The following is an 18,743-nucleotide window of genomic DNA, read 5'->3' as shown; positions in this document are numbered from 1 at the left end:
GATGATATTTTTCTAGGTGATGAAATTTTGGATGACTTTGGTCCTCTTTATACTTACCTCTTTTTTTCTGATTATTCTACACTAGGTACTTTTTAACAGAACAGGGTAATTCTGGTTTTTCAAGCCAATAAAGGAGGACAGGCTCCCTGTGAACACGTTTATAGCCTCACCTGACTTCCTCCAGCCTCACGTACCCTGAGAGGACCGTGGTGCCCACACCTCAGCTCGTACCCTGCCCTGGACCACACAGTGGAGGGAGGCGAGGGTCAGTCAGACGGCACGTCGTCTTCCTGTCCTGCATGCGGCCTGCGATGGGATGGACAAAGAGGAAGAGAACCACTACGTTTCGCAACTTAGGGACGTCTACAGCAGCTGTGACACCACGGGGACAGGCTTCCTGGACCGGGAGGAGCTGACCCAACTCTGCCTGAAGCTCCGTCTGGAAAAACAGCTGCCTGTCCTTTTGCACACACTTCTCGGAAACAACCAGTTTGCCAGGGTGGGTACTGGACTTCATTCTCGCAGAGAAAAGCATGGAGAGCCTATGGTGACAGCTGTGGGCATTTGAGAAACACCAGTTGACTAGAGATACTCATCAAAGGAAAGTTAGGAGGAAATGGGATGATGTTTTTCCTTTTATGGAACTCCTGTATTGTAGAAAGAGGTTTCTTAAGATTCCCCTTTTTTAAGTGTAGTAACTTCCAGCGATTTGTTTTTGTTCTGTTTTTCCAGAAAGATGTTTGGCTGATTTGTCTGGGGAGTGGAAGAGTGGTATGGATGGTTCACAAAACACAGTGATCTGTGTGCAGCTCACGTGCTGGGTCATTCAGAGGCAGCGTCAAAGTACCTCGAAGGCAGATTGTCTCATAAAATTGCCCAGTGTGAAATTCGTCCAGCAGCTGGACAAAACATTGCGCATTGCTGTTGCAGGAACCAAGGCTCCCTGCCTTCAGAGGTGCCCTCTGACTGTATCTGTCCCAGATAGGAAGAAAGTGTGCGCTGAGTTCTTTTCTCTAGGATGTTCAAGGTCGCCTAGAATGGTCATCTGGAGCCTGGACCAGGCCTTGCTTTCCTGACAGGAACACTGAGAAGCTTCTTAGTGTTCCTGTTTATTAAACGTGTCCAGATGTAACATATTCATTTTATGTTTTTAATTAACCAATTTTTTTTTGGCTGCCCTCGTCGTTGCTTCAGGTAGGCTTTCTCCAGTTGCAGCGAGTGGGGGCTGTTCTTCGTTCCTCACTGTAGTGGCTTCTCCTGTTGCAGAGCCCGGGCTCGAGAGTGCAGGGTCAGTAGTTGTGGTAGGTGGGCTTATTTACTCCGCAGCCCGAGGGATCTCCCCAGACCAGGGATCGAACCTTATGTCCATTCCGTTGGCAGGAGGATTCTTAACCACTAGACCACCAGGGAGATACATATGTTCATTTTAAAAACAGTGCCTGGGAATTCCCTGGTGATCCAGTAATTAGGAACCTGGGCTTTCACTGCCAGGGGCTCGGGTTCAATCCCTGGTTTGGAAATTAAGATCTCACAAACTGCAAAAAAAAAAAAAAAAAAAACAGAAACAAAAAAGCAGTGCCTATAATTGTGTTGGTCATCTTACCTTTGAAGGAAGAGTATTTTTCCCCCCACAGAACTCAATAAAACTGGTCTCATTTTGAATGAAAAAAAAAAATCTAGCCTGGAAAGATTCCTGAGTTGGTTCTTGGGCAGAAACAAATAAAGAACAACCTAAAACCCCTCCCTGCTGTCCCCGGGGGAACTTCTAGGTGAATCTGACCTCCTGTTACTTCCCCCAGAGCCCATGTGGCCGGTGCTGTCAGCAGAGCTGCTCCGGCGGCGAGGAGGACTCTGCCTCACACACCCACCTCACCCTGCTCGGTCACTTTCCCCTCTACTGCTTTTTCTTTATGGACTTAAGACTCAGGTGTGGGAACTTCCCTTGTGGTCCAGTGGTTAAGACTCCGTGCTTCCACTGCAGGGGGAACTTGTTCCATCCCTGGCTGGTTAACTAAGATGCCACATGCCATTCGTGGTGTGGCCAGGAAAAAAAAAAATCGGGTGTGATTTTGATCGCTCATGTCCTAGCTCTTCTTGATATCACCTGGAATTGTATTCAAGGGATAGGTGAACAAAAGGCACATTTGTGAAAATCAACACTGGTTAAAACAGCATAAACAGGTTATCTGGTTTCCTTGATGTTTTTTATCCTGGCCCTTACTCCTTTTGTGAGCTGTGATGGGACAGGACACACAAACACAGTCAAATGGTATAAGATAAAAAAACAGCAGCACACTCAGCCATCAGATTCCCTCCTGGTTTTTTTTTTTGGTAACGCTACATAGCTTGTGGGATCTTAGTTCCCTAACCAGGGATTGAACCTGGGCTCTTGGCTGTGAGAGTGCAGAGTCCTAATTACTGAACCACCAGAGAATTCCCTAATCCCCTCCTGTTTGATGGCTCAGAAGAAAGCTGATAAGTATTCTCAAAGACACAAAAGAAATCTGAGATTGGATCAAACAAAATGGCCATTTCATTCTGCTCCCATGTAGTCAACAAGTTTTTTTTTGTTAATATTTATTTATTTATTTATTTAGCTGCACCAGTCTTCCCTGCGACATGTGGGATCTTTAGTTGGGGTATTCGAACTCTTAGCTGCAGCATGTGAGATCTAGTGCCCAGACCAGCAGTGGAGCTGGGTCCCCTGCATTGGGAGCTTGGAGTCTTAGCCACTGGACTACCAGGGAAGTCCCTCAACAAGTATTTTTGAGCACTTATTATGTGCTAGGCAACATCTAGAAGCTAGGAATGTAAAATGAAAGCAATACAATATCTCTGTGAAATGAAAGCTATGCAAGAATAATCTTTCTAGTATTGATCCACATGGCAAAAGTCTGGACACAGCCTTTTCAATATGAGATTAGTTAAGGTCGATATAGTCAAAGCAGTGGATTTTCTAGCAGTCATGTATGGATGTGAGAGTTGGATCATAAAGAAGACTGAGTGCCAAAGAACTGATGCTTTTGAATTGTGGTGCTGGAGAAGATTTTTGAGTCAAAAGGAGATCAAACCAGTCAATCCTAAAGGAAATCAACCTGAAATATTCATTGGAAGGACTGATGCTGAAGCTGAAGCTCCAATACTCTGGCCACTGATGGGAAGAGCCAACTCATTTGAAAAGACTCTGATGCTGGGAAAGATTAAGGGTAGGGAGGAGAAGGGGACAACAGAGAATGAGATGGTTGGATGGCATCAGCAAATCAATTGACATGAACTTGGGCAAACTTCAGGAGATGGTGAGGGACAGGGGAAACCTGATGTGTTGCAGTCCATGGGGTTGCAAAAAGTTGGACATGACTTGTGACTGAACAACAATAAATTAATAGATCCACCTGATGAAATTGATGCATCATCCTAAAAAAGAGAGAAGAAGTTTCAGACGTTGTCATATTACAAGTTTAGCAAATTCACGCCCACCTTCCAGTGAGGGCTAGTAGAATGGTAGCACATATAGCACAAGGAAGAGGAGTTCCCACTTGCCACAAATAGAGAAAGCCTGCATGCAGCAACGAAGACCCAGCACAGCCAAAAATAAATAAATAGATTTTTTTTAAAAAAGAAGAAAGGTGAAAGAATGTCTCCTTGAGAAGGTGAATTCTGCTCAGTTTTGAAAGGATATAGAGACCAACACATCCAATAGACATTTGTTGAGTGTTTACAATGTGTCAGCCGTCAGACCACATGCTAGTTGGGGAGCCAGAACATAAACACACATATAATGCAGTACTTGGATGCAATCTCAAAAACGACAGAATGATCTCTGTTCGTTTCCAAGGCAAACCATTCAATATCACGGTAATCCAAGTCTATCCCCTGATCAGTAATGCTGAAGAAGGTGAACTTGAACGGTTCTATGAAGACCTACAAGATCTTTTAGAACTAACACTCAAAAAAGATGTCCTTTTCATTATAGGGGACTGGAATGCAAAAGTAGGAAGTCAGGAAACACCTGGCATAACAGGCAAATTTGGCCTTGGAGTACAGAATGAAGCAGGGCAAAGGCTAATAGAGTTTTGCCAAGAGAACGCACTGGTCATAGCAAACACCCTCTTCCAATAACACAAGAGAAGACTCTACACATGGACATCACCAGATGGTCAACACTGAAATCAGATTGATTATATTCTTTGCAGCCAAAGATGGAGATGCTCTATACAGTCAGCAAAAACAAGACCGGGAGCTGACTGTGGCTCAGATCATGAACTCCTTATTGCCAAATTCAGACTTAAATTGAAGAAAATAGGGAAAACCACTAGACCATTCAGATATGACCTAAATCAAATCCCTTATCATTATACAGTGGAAGTGACAAATAGATTTAAGGGACTAGATCTGATAGAGTGCCTGGTAAACAATGGACAGAGGTTCGTGACATTGTACAGGAGACAGGGATCAAGACCATCCCCATGGAAAAGAAATGCAAAAAAGCAAAATGGCTGTGTAAGGAGGCCTTACAGATAGCTGTGAAAAGAAGAGAAGCGAAAAGCAAAGGAGAAAAGGAAAGATATTCCCATCTGAATGCAGAGTTCCAAAGAATAGCAAGGAGAGATAAGAAAGCCTTCTTCAGTGATCAATGCAAAGAAATAGAGGAAAACAACAGAATGGGAAAGACTAGAGATCTCTTCAAGAAAATTAGAGATACCAAGGGAACATTTCATGCAAAGATGGGCTCAATAAAGGACAGAAATGGTATGGACCTGACAGAAGCAGAAGATATTAAGAAGAGGTGGCAAGAATACACAGAAGACCTGTACAAAAAAGATCTTCACGACCCAGTTAATCACGATGGTGTGATCACTCACCTAGAGCCAGACATCCTGGAATGTGAAGTCAAGTGGGCCTTAGAAAGCATCACTACGAACAAAGCTACTGGAGGTGATGGAACTCCAGTTGAGCTATTTCAAATCCTGAAAGATGATGCTATGAAAGTGCTACACTCAATATGCCAGCAAATCTGGGAAACTCAGCAGTGGCCACAGGACTAGAAAAGGTCAGTTTTCATTCCAATCCTAAAGAAAGGCAATGCCAAAGAATGCTTGAACTACCGCACAATTGCACTCATCTCACACGCTAGTAAAGTAATGCTCAAAATTCTCCAAGCTAGGCTTCAACAGTACATGAACCGTGAACTTCCAGATGTTCAAGCTGGTTTTAGAGAAGGCAGAGGAACCAGAGATCAAATTGCCAACATCCGCTGGATCATCAAAAAAGCAAGAGAGTTCCAGAAGAACATCTATTTCTGCTTTATTGACTATGCCAAAACCTTTGACTGTGTGGATCACCATAAACTGTGGAAAATTCTGAAAGAGGTGGGAATACCAGACCACCTGACCTGTCTCTTGAGAAACCTGTATGCAGGTCAGGAAGCAACAGTTAGAACTGGATATGGAACAACAGACTGGTTCCAAATAGGAAAAGGAGTACTTCAAGGCTGTATATTGTCACCCTGCTTATTTAACTTATATGCAGAGTACATCATGAGAAACTCTGGGCTGGAAGAAACACAAGCTGGAATCAAGATTGCTGGGAGAAATATCAATAACCTCAGATATGCAGATAACACCACCCTTATGGCAGAAAGCGAAGAACTAAAGAGCCTCTTGATGAAAGTGAAAGAGGAGAGTGAAAAAGTTGGGTTAAAACTCAATATTCAGAAAACTAAGATCATGGCATCTGGTCCCATCACTTCATGGGAAATAGATGGGGAAACTGCGGAAACAGTGTCAGACTTTATTTTTTGGGGCTCCAAAATCACTGCTGATGGTGATTGCAGCCATGAAATTAAAAGACGCTTACTCCTTGGAAGGAAGGTTATGACCAACCTAGATAGCATATTTAAAAGCAGAGAGATTACTCTGCCAACAAAGGTCCGTCTAGTCAAGGCTATGGTTTTTCTAGTAGTCATGTATGGATGTGAGAGTTGGACTGTGAAGAAAGCTGAGCGCCGCAGAATTGATGCTTTTGAACTGTGGTGTTGGAGAAAATTCTTGAGAGTCCCTTGGACTGCAAGAAGATCCAACCAGTCCATCCTAAAGATTAGTCCTGGGTGTTCATTGGAAGGACTGATGTTAAAGCTGAAACTCCAATACTTTGGCCACCTCATGCGAAGAGTTGACTCATTGGAAAAGACCCTAATGCTGGGAAGGATTGGGGGCAGGAGAAGAAGGGGACGACAGAGGATGAGATGGCTGGATGGCATCACCGACTCGATGGACATGGGTTTGGGTAGACTCTGCGGTTGGTGATGGACAAGGAGGCCTGGCGTTCTGCGATTCATGGGGTTGCAAAGAGTCGGACACGACTGAGCGACTGAACTGAACTGAACTGAACTGATAAGTAGTCCACCTTCAAGTCTGATACGTGTGTAACCCAGGCAGAGACCTTCCATAGCCAACAGCTGCGTTTATTGCTCAGAGGCAGCAATAGAAATGTGCTCATTCAAGTTCTGCACCAGGTATGGGAAGCATGCTTGAACCTACAACCCCAGGCCTGCTTTTCTAGCACATACCGGTGACATTTTGACCTACAAGTACCTCTTGCGTTGATTTCTTTCTGTATGACTTCAGGTGAAGCACAGGTAGAGAAAAGAGTTGGGAAGTGTACAGCTCAGTGAACATCCATTCCATGCATACCTGGGCCCCCAGCATCCTGCATCCCTCCTCAGGTGCCCTTGTGGTCCCTCTGGCTCCAACAGTTACCACTATCTTAATGAGAACAGCATAGATTTGTTTGCCTATTTCTGAACTTCATACAGGTGGATATATACAGCACATGCTCAATGCATACTCTGGTTCTTTTACTCAGTATTATGTCTGCCATCTATATTCAGATAGTGTAGGTCAGTGTCAATATATTGTCTCTGTCAGTGGTTTTTTTTCCTCCTGTTGTCATCTTTCATTGTCTGACTGAATCACAGTTTATTTACCCATTTTCTTTAGGTACATCTGGATCATTTCCAATATTCTTTTAATAAATTATGTTTTTGCTGAAAAAAGAATCAAAGTGAAATTAAAATATTTCAGACAATCACACTAAAAGAGCTTAGCACCAGCATACTTTAGAAAAATGTAAGTCTCAAAGATCTATTTCAAGTAGATGGAAAACTGTCCCAGGCAGAAAGTCGGAAATCAAAGAAGAAATGAAAAACAAAGTGGCAAATATTTGAATAATTCTAAATGGACACTGACTATATAAAACAAAAATATCTTGTAAGGAGTTAAAATAAATGATAACAAAGGCACAAAAGTATCAGACAGCCTTTGTGTTGTCCCTGAAGAGGGTAAAACTGGTTGATATGAAACTTTTAAACTCCCTAAGAAAGCTAGTCTCTAGGATAAAAAGCATTACTGAACTGAAGAGAGTCAGCATTGTATAGTGACAAAAGATTCAATTTACCAAGAGGATATAAATGTATACTCTGTGACCCAGCAATTCCATTCTTAGGTGTATATACTCCAGAGAACTCTTAGGACATATGTTTGACTGTTCATAGCTTTTTTTTCCCCCAGTGTAGGGGCGGGGTATTTAATCAGGAAAGGAACCTTGGTGGAGGACTAGCCTAGGTGCTGGCATGTTCTCTTTCTTGGTGGGTAGTGAAGGCATGGATATTTCTTTATGTGTTAATGTTTGTGGTCCTCAGACACCTTGTTTCTGCACTGTTTTCTAACTATGTTATCTAATTTCCTTTTATGAAGTTGTTAATAGTGTTTTTTGGTGATGGGTTTATGATTCACTTTTAATTGCCACACTATATCTTCAGTTTTTTAAAACCTTAAGTAAATATTTGAAAAAATAAATGTTCTCAGTGCTGAAGGCAACATAAGATCTTCCATCTGAGAAAACCCCAAAGGCCAGTGTGTTATGTGTGTGGCCTGTAGAAAGCAGTGTTGACCGCTTTTCTCAAATCCACAGGTTAACTTCGAGGAATTTAAGGATGGTTTTGTGGCTGTGTTGTCATCACAGACTGGTCTTGTCTCCTCAGATGAAGACAGTGGGTCTTTGGAGTCAGGTAAGAGGCCTTTCTGGTCTTCTTTATGTCTCTTTCTGTGATTCTGTGACTTCTGGAGTATGATGTTGTACCTGAACAACACAGCAGGTCTATGCATGGACTGGGACCAGCACCTGGGTTTTTTCTTCTTTGGCTTCCTTATTTGTTAAATGGTTCTGTAAGGGGAAAACTCTTGTGTTTTCCTCTGCACTGCACAAAATCCTCTGAATACTCTGGCACTTCTGGTCACTAGATCTGTGTAGTTTCCCCCGCACCAGGCCATTTTGCAATACCAGCTGGGTGTCCTGCAGTTAAACTCCATTCTGACACCACCTCCCTGGACACAGCGGCAGACCCCACAGGCTAAGACCACAATGACTTCAGACAACAATCTCAAGTCCAGCTTGTCACCTGTGCTTCTGACCCACTGGCTAAAGATCAGAGGTGCTCACGGCCTCCTCAGGTTCAATTAATTTGCTAGAACAGCTCAGAGAAACCCATTACTGAATCAGCGGTTTCTTCCAAAAGGCTGTAACTCAGGTTGAGAGATGCCTGGGTTTGTGGGAAGAGGCTCAGAGCCCCCATGCCCTCTCCAGGCCTCACTCTTCCCCAGTCTCCCCATGTTCACCAACCCATAAGCTCTCTGAATGCCGTCCTTTTGGGGTTTATGGAGGCTTCATTACACAGTCATGACTGATCCAGTGATGGGGCATCAGTGATTGAATTCAACATCCAGCCTCTAACCTCCCTAGAGGTCAGGGGTAGGGCTGAAAGTTCCAACCTCTAATCACATCGTTGGTTTCCCTGGCAACCAGCCCATCTCAAGGTGTGGTTCTCAAAGTCACCTCATCAGCATAAACTTGGGTGTGGTTGCTCTCATCACTTAGGAAATTCCGAGGGTTTTAGAAGCTGTGCAAGGGATGGGAGGAAGACCAAAATCATATTTATTATAAGTCACAATCTCACAAATGTCAAGTAGTATCTAGTGCTGTCCTTACAGCGAAGGGTGTGGACAAGATAAAGTGGGTGTGGAGGGGTGGAAGAATTTGATCATCAAAAGCGCAGTGCAGGTGTAAGGTGCTGCCCAGGCTGGGAGGCTGGTGGAGCAAGTAGGATGCCACCAGCTGAGGCAGCCCTCCGCCTGTCTTCTGTCTCAGACAATAGTGCTCTGTGCTCCTCGGACTTGTTAGAATCCTGGTTTCCAGTGGGGCCAGTGGAACAAAGGTAATATTTCAAAACAAGTGAAGAGGGGCTTTGATACTGGTCAGGAGGTGGAGGGAGAATTCTGGAGGGAGGCCCGCTCGGAGGTATGGACTGTGGGTCCATTGGGAAGGTGATGGCAGACATGCTCCTTAGAAGATGGGCCAACTCCTTGGCTGGCAGCGCCTGCTGTGCTCTGGCCGGATGACCGGTCGAGGCTGCATCTGAGGAGTGCTGGGAGGGAGAGTTCAGTGGCCAGCGGGTCCCTCCCTCCCCCACGGGGCAGGGGTTCGAGGCGTCTGCCCCACACAGGCCCCTGGTCTGCTCCCACACCCCGGGTGGGGCCTTGGTCCGGAGCAGGTGCATGACTGGGGCAGCGGGTGCCATTGGGAGGTTTGGGGGTTATGTACCTTTCATGTAGATTCCAGTGAGCCCCCCCAACCCCGCCCACCCCCGAAATCCTGTGGCTGATCGTACCCATTACTCAGTTGAGGTTTTCTAGTCTGGAGCTAGGCCCTTGGGGAAGCACTTGTGGCCTCCCCTGGGGCTGAAATCGGTTGGTGTCCCACCGCCTCCGGCTAGAGCCTTGTGGGAGCCCTGACCTGGAGGAAAGGAGCCTGACGGGGGAGGAGTCTGATAAGGGGGTGGAGTCTGACAGAGAGAGGAGCCTGACGGGGGAGGAGCTTGATAAGGGGGTGGAGTCTGACCAGGGGAGGAGCTTGATAAGGGGGTGGAGTCTGACCAGGGGAGGAGTCTGATGGGGGAGGGGTCTGATAAGGGGGTGGAGTCTGACCAGGGGGAGAAGCCAGCTTGTCAGCTGCTGCCTTGGGACCTGAAGGGTCCGGTCGTTGGTTGCTTTGTCTCACGTTTCTCTCCCATGAGGTGGGAAGAAGGCCACTTGCCTTTCCCGACTTGGGGTGTGATCGTGTGACCCTGGGCATGAAGGTGCCTGAGAAAGGCCACGCCCGTGTCATCGCTCCCTTTTCTGTGCTGGAACTCCTGTGAGTCGGCAACTTGTGTCCTCTTCGTGACTGGTGCTTTTCTGTACCGACCCCGGTTTTATTTTGTGTTGTTTTTCTCTTCTTTCAATTTTCAGAGCTTTCCTCAATTACCCGGTCAGTTGGTGGGTCAGTCATAAGCCTGCTTGAGGTGGCTCGGCCAGGGCTGGTGCACACAGGTGGCCCCCGTTGTGAGAACGCAGTGAGCCCTGCCCCCGCCCCCCTGGGCTGGGTGCTTCCCAGGAGGGCCACCCTCCCAGTCTCCCCCATCCATGGGCTTCATCCCTGCTTCCCCAGCCAGTCCACAGCATCCCTCTCTCTGACTTTCTAATCTGCCTGCTGGTCCTTTCCACCATCTCCTGCCGCAATTGAAAACATGTGCTTTGATGCTCCAGGAATGTGCGTGGCACCCTGGGGCCAAATGCCTGGGGTTTTGAAGAACTTTCTGCTTCTCAGTAGTTCCGGTCTTTCAGTGAAGGCCATCACAGAACACATAACCAAAATATTTTTGTTGGTTTCTTTTCTTTTTGCTTGTTTAATCTTTTGGCCATGCCTCTCAGCGTGGTGAGATATTAGTTCCCTGAGTGGGGATTGAAACTTTGCCCCCAGCATTGGCAGCGCAGAGTTGTAACCACTGGACTACCAGGGAGATCCTAAACCAATGTATGTTTAACTTGGAGAGTTTGGCATTCTGCTCCTATGAATAAATACGCACACACAGGAGGCACAAGGCGCCGTTGACCTTGTGGTCTGCTGGCCGTCTGGGCAGCAGGTGGGGACTGGCTGTGACCCCCAGAGCTTCCTGCTGAGAGGCCACAGCTCTGTGCTCTGTGGGTGGTGAGACACTGCCCCCTCCTGGCCTGGTTTGCCGCGTGGACACTTTCCTGGAGACGCATTTCCCCCTGGTGGAGGGAGGAGGTGACACTTTCTGAGAACATTTATGAACCGGTCCTAATGTTTGTATGAACTGATCCTAATGTGTGTTGTTTCTGGGTGTCTCATTCCTCTGAGAAAAGTGCTGAGCAGCCGAAACAATGAAGAAAGGGGGAACCATATCAAGGGCAGATCGGCTTCCGGACACGGACCGGGGGATCTCAGGAGGGGAGAGGCAGGAGCCCAGTCAGGCCAAGGGCGCAGACGTGGTGCTGGGTCACGACCTCCGGTGAGCGGCGAGTAGCTCAGCCCCACGCAGGGGTCCGCATGCTGTCAGGCACACCTGGTTTCCCAAGTGTGTCCCCGCTGCCAACTCCCACCTGACATGGCCTTTCTCTTCCCACTGCTCCCCGCTCAGCAACCAGCCACAGTCTGTGTGTAGACAGAAATCAGAGCAGGTGCGGAGCCTGCAAGCAGGCCCCTGCTCCCTGCATGGGGTGCTCAAGCCTCCTGTTTCCTCCCTGTCAATGGGAACGCCCCCTCCTCTCCAGCAGCCCCGGGAGTTCCCACATGGGGAGAATTTACAGGGCCAGACCCTGCCCATGATAACCTCACAGGGTCCAGGAACATGGTCAGCCTGCTCCTAGATGTCCTCTGTCACATGGGACTCAGCATCTTCCTCCCCAGACTCCTCCCTTGTCCTCAGTCTCTGTGCGTCGCTGGCATTAGTGTTTCTCCTGGAGGCCCGGTTGGACCCAGCCTCCTCCTCTGATCCTCCCAAGGTCAGGGGCTGCGGGCCAGTTTCAGGTGAGGAGGGGAGAAGGGAGGTGGTACTTGGTCCCTGGGAGCATGACCCACCTGTGTGAAACAGTCTGTTTTCCTGGCCTGGCCTTGCTTCCTGGGACCCTATGCCTTTCTCTCCAACTGGCCCCTTCTGGGTGCTTCCCTTCGAACCTGTGTTCTCTCCTGGTCACAGCCCAGGCCGCACCCCACTCCCCAGTCTCTCTGGCCACACAGATTCCTGCAGAGGCAGTGTCATTTATTCTCTGCCTGCGGAGTCCCCATTGCTCCGCAGATGTGGGCAGGTAAGGAGGGAAGAAGGAAGTGCAGGAGTGTATTAGGGCTTAAGGGAGCCTCATGAATCCCTAGCTGAAGTCCACACCTGCCTCTGCCCCCGACTTTAGACTCATGCGGAGTATGAGCCTCCCTGACTGTGCTGAGGTCCTTGCCTCTGTGTCCTGTCCAGGTGGGGTCCTATAGTGGGGTGGGGTCGGGTGGATGGAAAATGACCGTTCTGGTCTCTAGAGCACTTGGATTATTGGAAGGTTATTTCTTTGTGTAAAAAGCTAGATTTTTAAGTTAGTTTTCTATCACGTAACAAAAGCATATTTTGCTTGGAAACACTGAAACAACACCGAGAGTTTAGGATAGAAAGTCCCGTCTCCCAGCCTAGCTGTCTCAGCCCCAGCCCCACGTTGGCCACTCCCTGTGTTCTTCTGGCATTTTTTCTATCTGTCCCTGAGAGCCACATCGCACATCCGAATCTGCATCTTCGTAAGCACAAGTGGGCCCAGAGTCTGTTTTAAAGAGCCCCACACGCCTCCCATTTTCTTTCCAGTTGCCTCCCGGGCTGTGCCCCCAAAGTACGTGAGAGGCTCTAAGTGGTACGGCCGTTGGAGCCAGCCCGAGCCCTGTGGTGCTGCAGGTGGAGCCCCAGGTTTACCGGAGCAGCCGGCCAGACCCAGTGCGAGGAGCCAGCTCCGCCGCTCCGCGTCCCTGGAAAGCGTGGAGGTGAGTGGACCCCCCCTCAGCACCTCCCCCAGTCACTGCTCACATGACATGATACAGGATGGGAGAGGGCATCTCATCGCTGGAAGAGGGGCTATTTGGGGACCTACATTTGGTTTTAAGGTGTCTCTGGGTCTCTCTGTCTGCACGGCAGCTCTGGCCACAGAGCATCCTCCTTCAGAAACGGGGGCCTCAGAGCATCCCCTCTTCACCACCACCCTCCCCTGGCCCTGCAGGAGGAGGGGAAGGTTAATCGGCTGAGGGTAGAAAGGGCAAGTGTGCCACAGCCACTGTCACCTGCGTCCAGCACTTGGACCAAGGCTCACCCTGCATGACTTGGTTGGCTCGTGATGGATGCCTCTGGGGCCCCCACTGAGACTGCTTGAGCTGTCCGCTGCGGGAGCCTTCGGGCCTTCGTGTCAGGAAAGGACATCCATGGGGCAGATCCACCCCCTGTGGGTTAATCGTGGCTGACGTCCTTCTCTTTCTGTTTTTCCAGAGTCTCAAGTCTGATGAAGAAGCCGACAGTGCAAAGGAGCCTCAGAATGAATTGTTTGAAGCCCAAGGTAAAGTCCAGCCTTGTGGTGAATGCCCCCTTTGGTCAGTGCTGGGCTGTCAGGCAGCAGGCTGCCAGCAAAAGAGAATTTCCTGGGAGGTGCCCAGTGTGGGTGGTCTCTCTGGGGTGCCCTTCTCCTGAGGAGGTCCCAGCTCTGAGATTCCTGAGGTCAGACCCTTGGGCAGGGGCCGCTGGCTAAGAGAGCAGCTAGTTGGTTGGCTAGGGTCACAGTGATCCTCCCGACTGGCAGGCATGGGCCAGGGGACTCCTTCCTAATGTGCCGGGCCTGGGCCAGCAGCCTCCCCACTCGCCAGAGGCCCTGACTGTGCCCCAAGTGGAGGGCGAGAGGTGACTCTGGTCCTGGGAACCTGGCTTAGCACCCGGAAGGTAGTCACAGGTGTGCTTAGCAAAGCTGGGTGCATCAGCATGTGGGTGTGCGGGTTCCTTAAGGACGCCTCTCACCAGAGTGTGTCACAGGGCAGAATGTGCAGGACCATGGCTCCAGCGGGAGACCAGAACTGACCTGGAGCTTCTCCTGAGCGAGAGGTCTGCACTGGTGCTGAGCATTGTCCAGACTGTGGTCCTCAGGGACTGAGGCTGTTGTTGGCTCAGCGCTGAGCGTGGGGACGTCAGGCAAATGAACCAAGTGTCTGTGCTACTGGATGAAGCAGATGGACCTCTTTGTGTCCAAAAATCACTTCCTAAATTCCCTGGACTCAGAGTAAATCTAGGGGATGAGAGGAAGGGCTCCGGGGAGGTTATTCACTGAGTGATTTTGGGCTCTCTGCCCAGAGTCAGGCTGGGGTTCTTCTTTCTCTCCAGGTTAGAACTGACACTTGTGCACAAACACTAACGTCAGACCTCACATGACTTATTTACCGTCTCTGCCAGCACTGAGAACACATCCTGGTGTCAGAATCGCTTTTCCCTTTTTTTGGTTCCTGCCTTTATTTATTTTTTAATTTAAAATGTATTTATTTGGCTGTGTCAGGTCTTAGTTGTAGCGTGCAGGATCTTCATTGGGTCATTTGGGATCTTTCACTGCAGTGCACAGGTTTCTGTCTAGTTGCAGGGCACAGGCTTAGTTGCTCCATGGCATGTGGAATCTGAGTTCCCTGACCAAGGATCGAACCCGAGTCCCCTGCATTGCAAAGTGGATTCTTAACCACGGGACTATCAGAGAAGTCCCTGTTTTTCCATTTTTACATAGAACTTTCAGATGATTTAAGCTGGAAGGGGTCTTGGAAGTGGCCCTTTCCTTGTGTTTTCCTCAACCCAATATAGAGCATCATTCATGAGCATGGAGGCCTAGCTTTTCTCAGGAAAGGACTTTCTGGTTATTAGTTGGGTTATCACAGTAAACGCCAAGATGACTCCTCTCTGGAGAGCTCCAGCCCACTGACCGAGAGCCAGGGTCTGATCAGGTGCAGGTGACCCTCGTCCTGTGTTGGGCAAGGTGGTGTAGTCTGTGTGTGGAGGGAGCTCTGCTTTGAAGCCTTGCTTATCTAAAGAGAGCTCTTTGTGGGCACCCCAAGGTCTGTCCTCTCCCAAAGGGTGTTTCTCTGGCAAAGCTTCAGAAACCTCAGTAAGCCACCTGGCTAACGTAGAAAGGCTATGAAACCTGGCTGTCTGTCACCCAGACTCGCTGCTGAGTCTGCATCTCAAAGACCCCTGTGGCTCCTGATGTGAGGTGGTATGGAAAACAGCCCACCTTGGGGCATTTTTGCTGGGAATTAAAAAGAAAAAGGATAACACTCAACCTGCATCCAAACTAGCCTTTGGTGCTAAGTTCCAGTTTACAGATGTTAGGGTTGGAGGTCCAGGAGGACGGGGAACGGGGGGCCGGTGGGAGGTGATCCAGCGACTCTGGGGTAGTAACCACACACACAGGGAGGATTCTGCGTTGATGCTGAGTTGAAGAAACCAGCTGTTGGGAGACTTGGGAGAGAACTGCAACGTCGTTGTTGGGTTGTAGGGCCATCATCGCGCTGGGGTCAGGAGTGCATACGAAACACTCAGGGGTGAGAACATGGCAGCTGGGCTGCTGCTGCTGCTACTGCTGCTAAGTCGCTTCAGTCGTGTCCAACTCTGTGCGACCCGATAGACAGCAGCCCACCAGGCTCCGCCGTCCCTGGGATTCTCCAGGCAAGAACACTGGAGTGGGTTGCCATTTCCTTCTCCAATGCATGAAAGTGAAAAGTGAAAGTGAAGTCACTCAGTCATGTTCGACTCTTCGAGACCCCATGGACTGCAGCGTACCAGGCTCCTCCATCCATGGGATTTTCCAGGCAAGAGTACTGGAGTGGGATGCCATTGCCTTCTCCACGGCAGCTGGGATTTGCCTTCAAATACTTGGGTCAGGGACTTCTGTGGTAATTTGTTGTCTAGGACTCCACACTGCCATTGCAGGGGGCTCGGGTTCCATCCCTTGTCTGAGAACTAGAGCCCCCATGCTGTAACTAAGAGTTTGCATGCCACAACTGAAAAGATCTCACATGCAGCAACCAAGACCCAGAGCAGCCAAATAAATATTACAAAAACAAAAACAAATACATGGGCAAGAACAAACAGGGGTAGATGAAGCCAGGGTGAGAGGCTGCCCAAGGGACAGGGTCATTGGCCTTTGTTGGACTGTGCTCTTTGCTTTGGGCAGGTTTGAAGACCTTCTAGACGTTAACTTTTTAAACCTGGCTTTTTTATTCTAAGTACAAAGCTTGCAGGTATGCTCCTAGTGCTATAGCTTCTGTAAGCTCCCTTCAGAAAATGCCTTCCCCACGTGCAGCAGAGTCCCCCTTTTACTGTGAAATTTTGCATAGAATTAAGTTGGAAGAATTGCACCGTGAGCCCCATGTAGCCACCATCAGAAGCTTGACTCTCACGTGTGTCACTCTGCCCATCTGTCAGTGCATCTGATTTCAGAGTAAAGTACCGCCTTGGTATGTTTTCCCTGCTTCAGGCCAGCTGCCAACCTGGGGTTCTGAGGTCTTCGGGAGCCCCCGGAAGCCCCGCAGCCTCTCCTTCGACACCCCTGAGAGCCGGGTCCGGGGCCTCTGGGAAGAGCTGGGTGTAGGCAGCAGTGGCCATCTCACAGAGCAGGAGCTGGCCCTAGTCTGCCAGACCATCGGGCTCCAGGGCCTGGTGAAGGAGGTGAGAGGGGATGGGACGGACCGCCCCAAAGGGCTGAGTCTTTATGGTTGGTGCTTGGCCTGGGAAACCCCTTCACCCTCAGATACTGATTCAGTCGTCACTCTCCAGTCTAAAATCCTGTGCTGACTCCCAGAGCTTGTGCTGAGGGTCCGTTTCGGGCCACTTTCACGTAGGACCCTCCTCTGCCTGGAGCTCTCTCCCCTCTCTGGTCTCCCTAGGCCTACTGCCCAGCCCAAGAGTGATGCCCATAGCATCTGGCTGTACCCCCGGCAGCTGTGTTCAGCTCTTCCCTCCTTCGGGGCCCAGGGGAGAAAGGGGCAGTGTGATGGGACGGGCCCCGCCTTGCTGACCCCGAACCGCTGGGATTCCGTACACACGTGTCCCGCACATACATGTCCCACCGTCCAGCAGACTCCCTCACAGCAGACTCGGGGTGGGTGTTTGGGAGATACGGATGCTCAGGTGACCATTCACAGCTGGGTGGAAACTGGCCAGGGGTGTGGGTTTCACAAGTCAGAGCCAGGAAGCCAGTGCTGGGATAGCAAACCGCCTGCTTGGGGAGGGTGGGGGCGGGCCTGGGCTGGGTGGTCAAGGCTGCTTGGGAGCAGCCTCTGAGCAGATGCCTGAGGCGCTTTTATTTAGGAACTTGAAGACCTGTTCAACAAGCTGGACCAAGATGGGGATGGCAGAGTGAGTCTGGAGGAGTTCCAGCTTGGCCTGTTCAATCATGGGTCCCCTCAACTGCTGGAACTGGCCCCACTTGTCAAACCCAGCGGGCCCTGGTCTCATTACCAGGTAAGGGGGGGGCGCTTAACTCTTGAAGCCCAGGATGACTGCCATCACTCTCCTGAAGGCCTGAGCTCTCTGCCTGGTCTCCAGAGTGGGTGCCGGGAGGTGGTCAGAGTGACCTTACCTGACATCACTTCTGCCTGGCTGTGCATCACTGGTGAGCTGCTCGCCTTGTCTGAGCCTCAGGTTCCTCATCTGTAAAGTGGACGCACCTCATAGGGGTCTTACGTGGATTCCCTGGGGTACGCTGCATTCCACCAAGAGCACCCAGTCCCTCCTCCCTGGGGGGCAGAGTCACTATCAGGGCCGTGCCTTCCCTGGGATTAGCCCTCCAGGCTCTCCTGGAGCTGTGTTCTCCCTGTCGCGTGTTCCTGATTTTCACCCTGCACCAGGCCAGCCAGAGGCAAGCCGATTTTCTTTACACTGTGACATTGGCCAGTGCATTTGGTTCACCTCTGTCTCAGGGTGGTCAGCGCTCCTTCTCCTGCCGCAAGGCGTGGTTGTTCTGGGGAGTCTTGCTGCTGCCTCTTTGGCAACGTGGCTGATCCCATAGTTTGTGGGCGGCGGTGCAGGAACAGTGACCTTGTTCTCTGCCGGACTGGGTGCATCCAAGAATCAGGTTTCTGCCCCTGAAGCCACTGAGACGGGGAAGGAGTCGGGGTAGTGAGGACAGTGCCCAGCCACCTGAGGGCAGGGACTGCATGGAGCCCAGAGCCTGCGGAGGAGGGCTCCTCCCAGGGGCCTCAGCCCCTCGTTCCTGCCCAGGAAGCGCTGACGTGGTCACGGGGCCACGTCCTGTGCGTGTGGACACCGGTGTGGCCGGACTGCGGGGTGTGGGGCCTTGCACAGCAGACCGAGGTTCTCCTGCTCTATCAGGAGAGCCCCTGGGTCTGGTGGTCTGGGGACACCAACCTCAGAGAGGAGGGGGCTGCTGCTCCTCCTTGTTCTGGTCCCAACAGCAAATGCATGTCCCAGGGGCCCTCCCTGGGGCGGGAAGCACAGCTTCCTGGCCTCACCTCAGCCTCACCCGTCAGCTTTCCAGCTGAGGGATTTTTCTGCCCTTGTCTCCAGCCCTGAATCCTGAGGACACGTGCCCTCCACTCGGGCCGCCCCGCCTCTTCTGAAGCTCATCTTGGGTTTCTCTGCATAGACTGGGTTTCCCTCGGCTGGTGTGTGCCTTCCCAGGCTCTTCCTCTGGGAGGACAAGCGGGAAACCATTGCTTGTTCAGAGACAGGTTACCCTGGGGGGGCCCGCAGGTGCTGGGGCGTCCCCCCGCACGGCCTTTGGCAGACTGCCCTGAGCCCTGGGCTCGGGTTGCCTCCGTGGAGCCTGCAGTCCCCACGA

At 50.3% G+C, this 18,743-nt stretch overlaps 1 protein-coding gene across 1 annotated transcript in view; it reads left to right on the top strand.

The window, feature by feature from the left end:
• The window catches only part of NINL (ninein like), a 95,178-nt gene that overhangs the window by 40,706 nt on the left and 35,729 nt on the right, over positions 1 to 18,743 (top strand). The window contains exons 2-7 of the mRNA XM_081552279.1: positions 86 to 499; positions 7,972 to 8,068; positions 12,737 to 12,909; positions 13,406 to 13,472; positions 16,419 to 16,609; positions 17,252 to 17,404. Of these exons, the coding sequence (XP_081408405.1) occupies positions 317 to 499; positions 7,972 to 8,068; positions 12,737 to 12,909; positions 13,406 to 13,472; positions 16,419 to 16,609; positions 17,252 to 17,404 (864 nt within the window). The 5' untranslated portion in view covers positions 86 to 316. The remainder of the gene's footprint in view (positions 1 to 85; positions 500 to 7,971; positions 8,069 to 12,736; positions 12,910 to 13,405; positions 13,473 to 16,418; positions 16,610 to 17,251; positions 17,405 to 18,743) is intronic.

The sequence above is a fragment of the Giraffa tippelskirchi genome, chromosome 13 (assembly GCF_054371585.1).
Source record: "Giraffa tippelskirchi isolate mGirTip1 chromosome 13, T2T-mGirTip1v1.2.pri, whole genome shotgun sequence".
Classification (NCBI taxonomy): Eukaryota; Metazoa; Chordata; class Mammalia; order Artiodactyla; family Giraffidae; genus Giraffa; species Giraffa tippelskirchi.
This window is presented reverse-complemented; position numbering and strand designations above follow the sequence as displayed.